The following is a 14,010-nucleotide window of genomic DNA, read 5'->3' on the forward strand; positions in this document are numbered from 1 at the left end:
ACTAAGACGAGAGATATTTGGTGAAGTACTTTCTGCAGAAAATGATGCTTGTAAGAGAGATAGTCTAAGCAGGATTCTGAACAGACAGACATCAGATGCTCAGCGTGCTAGGAACCACTTTGTTTCCTGACTGTGGAACCCTTGAGGTGAGCTCCTTCTGCTGATTAACATCACCTTGGATTAAACTAATTGGCTGTACCCAATCCCTGAGTGCATATGCTAATAATAAATCCAAAGACATTTGTTTCTTTACACGAAATGAGCAGGTTGCATATTCAGTGATGTTTATATGAACCACTCAAATTACTTACCCTTTTCTTCATAAAGAAGGGTTCAACTTCTGGTAAGTACAAAACTATTTAAAATATTTCTCCTAAGAATTATGTTGTGTTCATTTTATTCTGATTTTCCCTTTCATATTTAGATTATAAACATGTTTTGTCTTTAACTACTAGAATAATAAATGTTATTAATAATTACTGTCTGTAATGCAAATCTGACAGCAATCTTTACAATATGCTGAGATGGAAGTAAGAGAAAGCGTTAGTGTCAGGAAATTATGTATTCCATTTTAGTGAAATATGAGGAAAGTTTATTGTATTTTTGCTTATAATACCATTACTTATTTGTTATAGAAAACTGCAGTGCATTAAAGAAAAAAAAACTTTCTCATTCAAGTGTTATGGCCACCACAGTGAATAACTGCTATATATTTTCTCTGAGTGTCTTTACCCTCCAGCCCAACCGGTCTATGAAAGTCTGTGATGAAATGAATTAATTTTACTACAATATCATCTGTGAATTGCTCTGAGAATAACCGTTCTGACTTTATCAATTTCTTATATCATCCTTCCTCAACTGTCTGAATTCCTACAATGTGGGAGAAACTCAAATTGAAAATATAGTGTAATTAGTGAAATGACATACGCATCTTTTAGGTCCATCATTTATTTTGCCATATGAGTTGGGGACCAGATGTGTCATATTGATAGAGGCAACTGTTCAGGTCTGAGGAGCGGCGCAGGATTAAATGTATTATTGACTGAGACCCATCACAAGACAGACAAGCATAACCACAAGTAAGCCTATCACAAGAGTATCACAATTTCCTCTTTAATCTCAGGAAGAATTCATAATTGTTCTCTTGTCTAAGTTTTGGCAATGGAAGGGTTCTGAACAGAGGAGAGACAATATTGATAGCAAGCTGTCCCATCAGCAGCAATAGATTTCACTGTAAATTGGGCTGGAGATAAATAAATTTTGTTAGTCAGCTCCCTTGCTGTCTCCAGGGAGTCAGTGGGAAGGAAAGAAGCAGGTCTCAAGATTCCAGTTTCCTTATTACCTCTGTCTCCACTTAATCTTCAGTGTGAACGGAATGAATTACTTGGTTGGTTTTCTCAGTAAGTCCAAAGTTTATTACTGCCTTATCCCATTGTCAGAGGGCGTATGTTTGAAAATGCTCGTAAGAAAACTTTTCTACCCAAGCTTTGATTAGTTTTGTAAACCAAGACAGAAGCACAATTGTCAAATGGCACATTTTGCCATCAAGACAGCGCTCACGTAGCTGGTCCTGCTCCTGCGTGGTGGTCACACGTTGCCCTGGTTTCCCTTTCCTCCTGAGGGCATCCCCGCTACTCTGCATTCGGCATTTACACTTTTTATAGATTTCCTCTGGAAAGTGTTACCTTCCATTTCCTGCCTTCAACTGGGACTGGCCATCCCTTCATGAGCATTTCCTTGATACTCTGACACATCATCGGGTCACTCCCGAATTACACTATTAATGTTCATGGATTCCCAGGGAGGCACATGATTACAATGGGGGCAAAGTCTGACCCACTTCTTTGGAAAGGAATTTGGTTTGTGACCTCTTACCCAGTGATTGCATTTTGCACCCAGTGAAGACAGCCCTTTTATTTAATGTTCATGCTGAATCTTCATTATGTTTTGTGTTGTACATACTGGGCCTACCTACATTAGTGTGGGCTCTTAAGCCTAACTTCTGTAAATGCAAAACCACCCAGCTCCCTAGAGCTTCCCCTAAGTGACTTATTCCACTGCTGTATCTTCCAGAGCGTGACAATCTTCAGCTCATCTTCATGGATTTGGCTTAAAACAGGGCTGGCAGTAATGAAATAAGAAAAAGGCTGAGGGAGGGTGGTAGTTCTTTCTCCTTTGGATTTTGTCTCACATCTTTTCCCATTTGATTGTGGTACAAACTTCTATGTAACATGTATTAACCCCAAAGCAAAGAAATATAAAACTTTTCAAGACCCTTGACCATGCACAAATCTATTTCCCAAATGGCCACCGAGTTAACAGCATTTCAAACAGCAAGATGCAGAAGACTAGTAACATTAAAATCATCACAATGCCCTTGCAGAAAGATGCATTTCATTTTTCCAAAATAAATTAAAACTGAGTCTCAAAATACCTATTCATGAATTTTCAAATAAACATGTACGTGAACAAACCTAAAAATAGCTGGAGGTAAAGGGCTCTGAAGTCTTTTATTTAAACAGTGAAGGATGTTTAAAAATAGACACAGAGTAATTGTACAGATTTATGAGATATAGTGTGGTCTCAACCCAATACAATACAGTGATAGACCAAGGTGAATGGTGTAACTAGTTCCTCAGATATTTGCCCATTCTTTAAAAAAAAACCCTTAAATTTATTTATTTATTTATTCATTTTACATCTCTATTAAAGCCCCTTTCTTCCTTTTCTCCTAGCTCTACCCCCACCCTCTTCCTCCTTTCCCAATTCCCTTCTCCTCAGAAAAAGGGAGCCCTCCACCAACCCGCCCCAGCACATCAAGTCGCACTAGGACTAAGCAACTCCTCTTCCACTGGGCCCAGTAAAGCAGCCCAGCTAGGGGAAAGTGATCCAAAGACAGGCAACAGAGTCCATGTCAGAGACAGAAGGTGCTCTAACTGCTAGGGGACTCTCATGAAGACCAAACTGCCCATTAGTTACATATGTGTGCAGGATAACAGTCCAGTCAATGCATGTTGCTTGGTTGGTGGTTCAGTCTCTGTGAGCCCCCATGGTCAGTTGACTCTGTTGGTCTTCTTGTGGAGTTCTTGTCTCCTCCAAGTCCCTCTATCTTCCCCCAACTCTTCCACAAGAGTTCCCAGAACTCTGCCTAATGTTTGGCTGTGGATCTCTGCATACGTTTCGGCCTGCTGCTAAGTGGAGCTTTTAAGAGGATAGTTACGCCAGTCTCTTGTCTGCAAGCTTAGCCAAGTATTTTTAATAGTGTCAAGGGTTGGCCCTTTCCCATGGGATGGGTCTAAAGTTGTGCCAGAATTGTTTGGTCCTTCCCTCAATTTCTGCTCCATCTTCATCCCTTGTTGGAAGTTTGCATTAAACATTCTGTGTGTGTGTGTGTGTGTGTGTGTGTGTGTGGTGGGGGTTGGTGTCTACTCCCTCCACTGGAAGTCTTGCCTGGGTATAAAAGGTGGCCACATCGGTTTCCACATCGCCTGCTGCTAGGAGTCTCAGCTAGAGTCACCCCATAGTCTTCCAGGAGTGTACCCTGTCACAGGTCTCCAGCTTCTCACAGAGATGTTCCTCCACTGGTTTCCCTTCTTCCTGCCAATGCTTCTCACCTCCCACTCCTGCTCTATCCCTACCTGATCCTCAGCCTCATTCCTCTTCCTACCTCCTCCCCCCACCCAGCTCTCTCTCCTCACCTACTTTGGATGTCTATTTCCCCTTCTGAGGGGAGACTTGAGCATCTTCCCTTGGGTCCTCTTTGGGTCTATGGATTTTTCTACAATCTATAGTTATGGTTAACCTGTACTGTATGGCTAATATCCATTTATAAGCAAGTACATGCCATGTGTGTCTTTTTAGGTCTGGGTTACCTCACTTAGGGTAATATTTTCTAGTTGCATCTATTTGCCTGCAAATTTCATGATTTCCTCATTTTTAAGAGCTGAGCAGTATTCTATTGTGTAAATGTATGTTTTCTTTATCTGTTCTTTGTTAGAATGACAACTATGTTGTTTCCAGTTTCTGGCTATTATGAATAAAGCTGCTATGAACATAGTAACCCTTTCTTTTTGTTGGGAAGATACGACATCTCTGATAACTAGCTGAAATATCCAATTAACTTAGCCACAGTGAACAGAACAGACAGGAGTCATTCTTCCTGTCCACTTGTACTCAGACCCTGGTGAATCAGCTTCTTACCTTCTTATAGCTGAAGAGGGAAAAGAGATTAAATAGGCTGCCCAAGGTCAGGTCAGTGATTATCAGAGGATGAGAGGAGGTTTCAGTTTTGCTGACTCTCTTGAAAAGCTGGATTTCCCTGCTGCTCATGCACTTGCCTGCTAGCCACCTTTATTATCTTAAAAACTATAATCACTTTAAATCTCCGGGGAAGTGAGAGGGGGAGAACAACTCATTTTCAGGTTGATCACAATGTTTTTGGTTTGTTTTCTTTTTTTCTCTTCTGAATTGCACATAAAGATTTGCAAGTCAGTTGGGGAGAGGCATAGCTTGCAAATATTTATGTAGATGATTTGGGCCAGATTTACAGTACAAACATGCCTCTGCTATCCCTACACTACCAATCATATTTCTTTCATTTGTCTTCAAGGCTGCCGGGCTTTCTTATGCTTTTAAAAGCCCTAACAGTTAAAATGATTAAAGACAACAGAAACAGCCACAGTATATTATAAAGGAAGACCTACAGCTAGATAAAGCCCTTCTACAGCTTCTAACATTGTCACTCAGATTCTGACCTTAAGAAACACCTCTACCTATGGCTTACTAAAACTGTTTTCTTTAGCTGGCATGGTGCTTTAATCCCAGCACTCAGGAGGCAGAGGCAGGTGAATCTCTATGAGTTTGAGGTCAGCCTCATCTACAAAGGGAGTCCAGCACAGCCAGGGCTACACAGAGAAACTTTGTTTTGAGGGGAGGGGAGTGGGGGTAGGTAGCCTTTCTTTAATTCCCCTTTGCTATTTTGCTTTAGAACAGGTGGTGCATGCAGCAGTTAGATGACACCATTTTGGTCAGTTCCTAGTAATTCTGTCACTTATTCAGTGAACAGCTCTCAACATTATGATGGATGATTTATCTACATTTCCTCCAATCTGCAGAGGAAGAGTTTGATTCTGTTTTAACATATTCATTACAGGTCTCCATGATATACTGTTTGCTTAATGATACCTATCCCTTTAGATATGCTCATTACAGGTTTCCATGATACATCCTTAATGATACCTATCCCTCTAGATATGCTCATTACAGATCTTTATGATTCATTCTTAATGACACATATCTATCTAGATATGCTCATTACAGATACCTTCTTTACTGAATGTTACTTATTCTTCTAGATATACCCATTACAGATTTCCACGATACATTCTTTACTTAATGATACATATTCCTCTAGATATACCCATTACAGATTTCCTTAACACAGTCTTTACTTAATGATACTCATTCCCTTACAGTTGAATGTCAATCTGAAAAGTCTTTTCCTCTGTCCCCTTCCCCCCGCATCTCTGTGTTAGGTCATGAAGAATTATATTGATGAATCGTCAAACTAACTTTTCTCATTGGAGGACCTCTGGTTTGTGTCTCTCTTGTGTCTTTTGTTTTTTGAAATCTTATGTTCTTTCTTTTTTTAATTTTAAAGATTTACGAAGTTTGGTAACATCTAAAAAATTCAGCTGAGGATGTTGCTCAGTTGCTTAATATGTAGCCTGAAAAAAAAAATCCATTATGTAACCAGCAAGAATCAGCAACCTTTGCTGGACCGACTGTTTCTAAAGTCCACTTCTAATGGCCAGCTGGGCAGGATCCCTGATTTTGTGTCAGCAAGGGGGGCTTGGGTCACTGCTTGGAAGTGTTCCAAGCATACTGCACACAGGCTTTGCTAGCTTGTTTGGTCAGTGTTGGCAAGTTCAGCCCACCAAATACCTTTGCAACAGTTCTCGTAGGGCAGTTTTCCCAGATGGGCTGCTTCACGGCTTGCTGGATTAAGCTGGGAGCCGTCATAGCTGGAATTATTTTCCTGTCTGTGGTAATCAGCCAACCCTCCTGATTTTCAACAGTCCCCTCAGCGGTTGCTCTTTTTCTTTCTTCTGACTTACACAAGGGAACTCTGGGAACACTAGTAGGGTGATCATCTCTTCTGAGGTGTAATGGATGAAGGGAGGACTGCGCATTTCATTTAGTTGACACATCAGAACAGGAGTTTGGAGGAGCTGGCAGGCTGGTGGAGGTTGGTGAGCATGGCATCAGGGTGACTCCACTGAAAGGGCAAGACCAGGTGGTTTTGAGACTGCCTTGGCTCTGTGTAGCACTGGAAGTTGGAGCCAGTCGGAAGGTTGCATCACGTGCAAGATTTTATCCTCTGGGGAAGCTAATGGGGGTGCTTTCTTGGGTCTTCAGGCTTGACAGTCTGTGAGACTGTGAATCTCACATTGGGACTGTGCAGACCCCATGAGGAGAACTGTTCCTAAGCAAGAGCTGGTGGAGTTTGTATGTGCCTAGCCCGCTGTGGTACATAGGGGCCAAGGCCAAGAAGACAGGATTCTCCTTCAAGTAGGTGCCAACCTTACAGTGACTTTAGAGGTCTTACCTTAGCATTCAGTCTGTCCCTGTGCTCAGTTACCTTCTTTTACAGAAAGGTGATTGTCCATTTAAATAAAGCAACCTCAGCAGAACCCCTGGTTGGGTCCCAGTCATAGGTCATGGCCACAGAGCTGTGGGAGGACCACCACAGGCATCTGCACACTCACCCATCATTCATTCAGAAGTTATACAGCAAATTCCTAGTCTGTTTCACAGGAGACCAATCTACTACCTTTTCCTTGGAGACCAGTGCACCTCAGCAATCACGTCAAGGCTTTAGATGCAGTCTCCTGCAGGTGAGCCAGTGTACACTGGCACTTCCTGCCCATCTCCCGGGGCTTCTTACCATGAAGTCCCAGTCTATCTCTCTGGGGGTTCTTATCTGGTCTGGATGTCCCTGCCCAGTCCCATCTTCTTACATTCTGAGACTCCAATTCTGGGTCTCACAGTCCCTTTGGCCATGGGCAGAATACCCTGGAATCCCATCTGGGGTGCGCAGTTCTCAGTTCCGGAGGCTTCAGTGGGCTGCGAGGTCCCAGAGCAGCAGCTGAACTAACCGGGGTCATGGTGAAGGAGATCTCCCTGGGAGGCTTCAGAAATGCGGGGATCTTTCTGGAATAAGCACTCTGATACCAATCAGAGTAGAAGAGGGGAGATGTCAATGCTAGACCAAGGGCAGGACAGCTTTGATCCCTAGTCCGGTTTGTATGCTTTTACACTCTAAAACCACAAGGAGGGGAGGGCAAGCAAGCAAGTTCCTACAGAAGCCTACACAGCAGTTAGCAGTTATTTGTAAGGGCAACGGCTCGTTTGTTTCAGCAGAATGACCTCCAGGTCATTTTGTTCCAGACAGCGAGTGACGTTAGGCTTGACAAGCAGGCAGCACAGGCAGAGCCTTAAGTGAATCACTAAATAAACTGATATCTAGTAAACTGTTTTCACCTTACTCTACCTCACACATTCAAATCCGTGTCATAATAACGAGATAATAAGATCTTCATTCAATTATATTCCATGATTATCTTTCTATGACAAAAATATAGATGCCTCAGTTGCATAGGGTTTTGTTGTACTGACATATATACCATAATGTATTTACCTTCATCTTTTTGAGTGTCAATATGCTATTCTAAATTTTTGTCCTAAATATCCCTAGTCTCCTCCCCAGCCCCAGTTGAGGATCCAACTCAGGGCCTTGAATTCGGCAAGCTACTCTACCATTGAACTAAATCTCTTGGTTTTACTTATTTTGGTAGTCTCTTAAGACTGTCTTTCAAATTTGGCAATCTATTTAATAAATATAATCTTAGGACTATTCTGAATGTCTCCGGCGGTAATGAGCAAGTGTCAGCACTATCATATAGGCACAGTGATACGGAACATTGTGGAAATAAGCCGTTTTCTCCCTCTTTAGGTCTCATCCAAAATGAGTGAGACGCCTACTAGTTTCTCCATGGCTCATCTGACTTCTTCGGAAGGTCAAGTTCCTTCCCCTCGCCACTCAAATGTCACTCATCCCGTAGTGGCTAAACGCATCAGCTTCTACAAGAGCGGAGATCCCCAGTTTGGCGGTGTAAGGGTGGTGGTCAACCCTCGTTCCTTTAAGACGTTTGACGCTCTGCTGGACAATTTATCCAGGAAGGTGCCCCTGCCCTTCGGGGTGAGGAACATCAGCACGCCCCGCGGAAGGCACAGCATCACCAGGCTGGAGGAGCTGGAGGACGGCGAGTCTTACCTGTGCTCCCACAACAGGAAGGTGCTGCCGGTTGACCTGGACAAGGCCCGCAGGCGCCCCCGGCCTTGGCTCGGCAGCCGCTCTGTGAGCACACATGTGCACCTCCGCTCGGCTACTACGACCGTGGCCACCACTGCTCCCGGCATGCTTCGCGCCCCAAGGAGGCTCGTGGTCTTCCGGAACGGTGACCCGAAGACCAAGCGTGTGGTCCTCCTCAGCCGGAGGGTCACTCAGAGCTTCCAGGTCTTTCTGCAGCACCTGACGCAGGTCATGCAGTGGCCGGTGGCTAAGCTGTATGCCACAGATGGAAGAAAAGTGAGTGTTCTGGTGGCTTTAAGCCATCTCCCGTGTGTGTGCGCGCGAGAGCGCGTGCATGTGTGCTTGCATGTGTGCGTGCGTGTGTGTGTGTGTGTGTGTGTGTGTGTGTGTGTGTGGTTGTGTGTGCGTGTACATGTGCATGTACATGTATTTTAGTAGTCTTTTTCTTCTTGTCAGGATCTGACAGGCCATTGGGTTGGCAGGGATGGGTATTCTCCCTTTCTGTTTTGTTAAAGAATGCCATTTGTGTAGTTTTTCTTGGAAGGGAGTGGCCAAGAATAGCGTTTTCCTATCTAGAGAAATCCTTCTCCTAGTGTCCCTGTGGCGGGTCTGCAGGGCCTGCCGCCAACAGCACATGCCCAAGAGATCACCTTCCAGACTTGCTTGCTCTTCCACCAAGCCCTTTCCTAGTAGGCTCTGGATTGGCAGGCACTTGGCGCTAACTGTAGGCTTTGGTCAGAAATACCACACAGCTTTTAAAGATTCCTTTAGATCTGTCAGAAAATTAGCCAGTCACTCTCTAACTACTACACAGGCTCAGGAGAGTCACTGGTCTGTTTACGCCCATCCCCACAACCTGCCTAGATTATTCTGTGTACACGACTGGCAACTAAAACAAACAAACAAAACCGCTTGGTGATTTTTTTTCTTTCAATTCTGGGAAGCTGTCAAGTTGAGCTATAAGTTATAAATATGCCACGTGGAAATGACAGTACTTGCTCATGTGAGGACCGCGACTCTGATTTCTTCCAGGTTCCTAGTCTCCAGGCAGTGATACTGAGCTCTGGGGCTGTGGTGGCAGCCGGAAGGGAGCCATTTAAACCAGGAAATTACGACATCCAAAAGTACTCGCTTCCTGCCACGTTACCAGGGATCTCTCAGCGCGTGCACCGGAAGGGAAAAGCTATCTTAGAAAAAAGAAAGAGTAAGTACTTTATAAATAAACCTTATTTTTAGAGCTGAAACTTTTTTTTTTGGCACAACAATAAAAATTATATTTAAAGGACCAGGCTCATTCATCTGAAAAGACAAAATGTGTGAGGACTGAAAGTATCCCAAAATGAAATTGGCTAATTTATAGTTGGAAACAGTCACAGAAGTTATCTGGTGATTTTTTGAAAGACTTTTCCAAAAGAATCAATGATATACATTTTTAAATGGATGAAGTATACTTTTTATTTTTAATAAAACAAAGTGTCAGAATTTCTTGCTTTGGAAAGAGTTTTAAGGAATTGAATTTGACACCTCTGGTAGTTGTACATGTTTGTCTGAATGAGTATTCATAGCTGACCACAGCAAATCAGTGGGCTTTCTCTCTCTCTCTCTCTAAAAAAAAAAAAAAAATCTAGTTATATGCCCTCCCCTTGGAAGGTATTCCTGTGAAATTACCAATTCTCAGAAACACTTTTTGATCAAAGTGGCTTATGCAGCCAGCTCATGCTAGCAATAATAACCTAAATTGCGGAAGGTTTAAGATTTGTTTAACAGTGTGGTATTATTCTTACCATAGGGAAGAAAGAGATGTCTTGAGGCCCAAGAGCGCGCGAGAGGCTAACCCATTATTCACTGCGCTCATATTTCCAAGGACATGTAAACTATGGCAGTGTGCTGGTTGCCACTTATACTTTAATTTGAATTTTCATTCTCTTTAAACTTGGAATACTCTTTATTTTAAGAGATAGTAATCCCTGTTCTTATTGCTAATATGGCTGAAATAATTATTGCTTTCATCTATTATTTCAATCTTACTTGTCAGTGTACCTAATTTTGTAGGTATTAACTACCAAATATATATTTTGCATATAGTAGTACTGTTTTACCTTGGTCATTTGTTTTCTGAAGTGGTTTGCTCTTTTTGTGTCTCTTATCAGCTGCTTTTTTTTTTTTTTTCCGGGCTGTGATTTTCAGGCTGTGAGAGCTTTGATAATTAAGTTTTGCTTCAAAAAGTTAAGAAAGAGACATTTTTATTTATCAAAAATTGTAAAAATATTTTTAGGTTTAGCTCCGAAAACTTCAAATGCAATTACTGTATACAAGTCTATAAGGATTCGTTGGGGGAAATCTGTTATATTAAGAAGCACAACTGCCAGGGTTAATGACAGAAACCTCACACAAAAAGGAGCACAGCACCATATCTAACTCAGCTGTTTCTTTATGTGTATATTAAATCAACTGCACTGACTACACAAATAAAGTTAAATATTATTTGATCAATCAAATACTAAAGATGTTTCTGCTTTCATAAAGCTTCTGTGGTCTCTTATGTACAGATGGAACACTACCATAAATGGCTGTTTGCCTCCCTTTCTTACATAAATATGCAGAAATTTCTTGGATTCCAGTTTTAGTATTGGTAAACAAATAAAACCACACAAAATATTTTTATCCAACATAATCATTAGGAATTTGTACTTTATATACTTCTTATTAACATTCTTATTAACACAAAGTTGTTAAAATTAAAATTGTGTAAATATCTCCATTAAAGTATGGTTAGTTTACTTTTTAATAGTAGCTTGGAAAAAAACAAAGTTCAGTAAAATTTTTTCGAATAAACCATTTACTACATACAGTTTAGAAATAACTCTAACGTTTTTATCGTAAACAGAAAAATGGTATTTTGTACTAACTTTTCCTTTTCTTCTTTCTTTACTGCTTCTCCCTTGGGATATTTACAACTTCTTTGCTTTCCTCCTGGTGTTTTGATGTGGTACCTTTTACTCTTAAAATCTTGAAAGTGAGCACACATATCCATCCAGTCCTAAGGTCCCAGACTGATTCTCTGGCTTCTGAGAAAACGTACGATTGTATTTCAGACTGTTCTGTAGCTCCCGAGAACTTCTTGGCCTTAGAAAAATGTGATTCTCAGACACTGTCGACATATCCTTCTGAAGATGGTGTTGAGAAGTCAATTATTTTTAATCAAGATGGTACTATGACAGTTGTGATGAAAGTTCGATTCAAGATAAAAGAAGAAGAAAACGTTAAGTGGACGACCACTGTCAACAGAGCCAGTCTTTCTACTAATGACGAAAAGAGTAGGCTAAGTAGTTACCCAGGAAAGCCAGATGATCGATCACCTAGCTTAAAGCTTGCAGCGTGTTCATTGTCTGAGGACATCACAGACATTACCCAGCAAGGCAGTTTGACAGAGGAAGAAAACACTCAAATGGCAGAGCAGCAGGCTGAGTTGTGTAGCTCTGCTGGTTGGGAGAATGCTTCTGTGGAAACAGACATTACTCAGGGAAGCCAGAAACAAGTAAAACGTTTTTATAGGCCTCCAACCCCAGGGCCAAGGAGAACGAGAATGAGACAAAAGAAATCTGTGATAGGTACTGTCACTGTAGTATCAGAAACAGAGGTTCAAGAAAAACAGTTTTCCTATAGTGAAGAGAGAGAGGGTGGAGAAAAGTCTGAATATCACATGTTTACACATTCTTGCAGTAAAATGTCCTCAGTATCTAATAAACTTGTTCAGATCAGTAGCAACGATGAGATGGAGTCAGCATTAGAAAGAACAAAGGAAAGTGGGCTGCTCAAATCAAATGCCATAAATGGGGGTGCTGTAGAAATTAAAAGTCAACAGGTCTTAAAGATGTGCCATAGCAACGGTTTACCAGTAACTGTGTCAGAGAACTCACTCGCAGAGGAAGGCATAGATGATAGAGTGGTGTCAGACAAAGCTGGTATCAAGCACTTCAGAACTTATGGCAATACCAATGACATGTTCAATTCCATTTCAGCAGATACAACTCTTTCTTCAGGTACCAACTCTCAAAATGGCAAATGTATTTCTGAGGTTCCTTCTATAGGATCTTCTACCCTTTCCACAAGAGTGGACAGGCTTGTTAATGGATTTGCTCCTTCTGGTTTAACAGAACTTCCAAAAAGTGGAAAGCAGGCTTCGTCCTCTTTTGTCAGCAAAAAGAAGAAATCACAGCAGAAAATGATAAATTCCAAGTATAAGTATAAGAAAAAAGTGACTGAAACCAAAGGAACCTCTAATAAAGTTGGGAAAATAAACAGAGCAGGAGTAACTGCACAAGAAATAGTGTTGCAAGATTCAGACTGTACTCTTAAAGAAGGTAGAGTGTGCGAGGAAGGCCTTGATACAGGTGATGTGGTAACTGAATCAAATAAGTTTTTTTCCAAAAGTAGTTTCAAAATTTCCAAGAATTTCCATAAAAATAAATTAAATACTTCTCAAAATCTAAAGACTCAAAAACTTTTAGCCAAAAGAAAATTCAGACCATTAAATATTATAAGCGTAGGAGGAGTTAGAAAACAAGAAACTGGTCAAGGAGATAAAGTATTTCTCCACAGTGAATCTAAACTTTGTAAAAATAATTTGGAAAATCAAAGTTTACTTCATGTGTTTAATATCCTTGAAGAAAACCAGAAAGTTTTGCAGAGATCACAGTCACAAATGGAGATAGTAACTGGAAATTTAAGAGGAATGACGAAAAAGAGTTTAGTACCAAAAGTTAATGATTTACATGTATCTTTAAAAAACCAGAAAAAACAAAAGAGAAATAAATTGACATCAGGTGCTATAGTAAGTGATCAGCATGATACAACCAGGGCAGATCCATTAGCTTTGAGAAAACCTGATTTTCCTGAGGGTATCCCCCATCATTCAGTTAAGAGCTATGTACAGAGATGGTTGCAGAGTGTAAATCCATATCCAGATTTTGAGCATGGAAAGTCAGTTCCACTATGCCAAGACAGAAGTAACGTGGCAAATTATACCAGTAATATCTTTCCAGGACATAATCTCCACACAACTTCTTCAAAAGGAAATAGTTCTGTTATGGAAAGTAATAGGCACAAAACTAAAAGTGCCAATTCGATAGGCAATAAGAATCAAGAGGCAGGTAAATCTCTTGTTGCTAAAGACAATGGTGAACAGCTTAATAAACATCTCTGTGAGAGCCAGGATGGGTCTGTGAATGATTCTTACTTGGTTACTCTGCATGACCATTGTACTTTGTCACAGACAACTATTAACGATCATAGCACTAAAAGTAATTTATGTACTGAAAAGTCAAGATCAGAAAAGAGTTTTGTTTACCAAGAAATGAATCTAGCTACAAAAAGGCAAAGTATTGAGGTTGCCATTCAGGTAGACACCATGGGAGAGAATGCTTCAAAAGACTACTTACCAGCCCTTTTGCTTCAGCACCTGGAAGCTTTTGTTTCTAATAATCAGAAAAATCAGAATGGAACTGCTCAAATGCCAGGTTCAATAGCAGATGTTGTCTTCCCTTCTGCAATATATAAATCATCCACTAATCTCCTTCTAGCTTGGCTTTTGGTACTAAACCTAAAGGGAAATATGAACAGCTTCTGTCAAAGTG

The 14,010-nt window shown here is 41.1% G+C and overlaps 1 protein-coding gene across 1 annotated transcript in view; it reads left to right on the forward strand.

Moving 5' to 3' along the window:
* The window catches only part of Rp1 (RP1 axonemal microtubule associated), a 223,286-nt gene that overhangs the window by 28,803 nt on the left and 180,473 nt on the right, over positions 1-14,010 (forward strand). Inside the window, exons 2-3 of the mRNA XM_060385925.1 lie at positions 8,015-8,650; positions 9,407-9,578. Of these exons, the coding sequence (XP_060241908.1) occupies positions 8,015-8,650; positions 9,407-9,578 (808 nt within the window). The remainder of the gene's footprint in view (positions 1-8,014; positions 8,651-9,406; positions 9,579-14,010) is intronic.

Source organism: Meriones unguiculatus, chromosome 6 (assembly GCF_030254825.1).
Source record: "Meriones unguiculatus strain TT.TT164.6M chromosome 6, Bangor_MerUng_6.1, whole genome shotgun sequence".
Lineage (NCBI taxonomy): Eukaryota > Metazoa > Chordata > Mammalia > Rodentia > Muridae > Meriones > Meriones unguiculatus.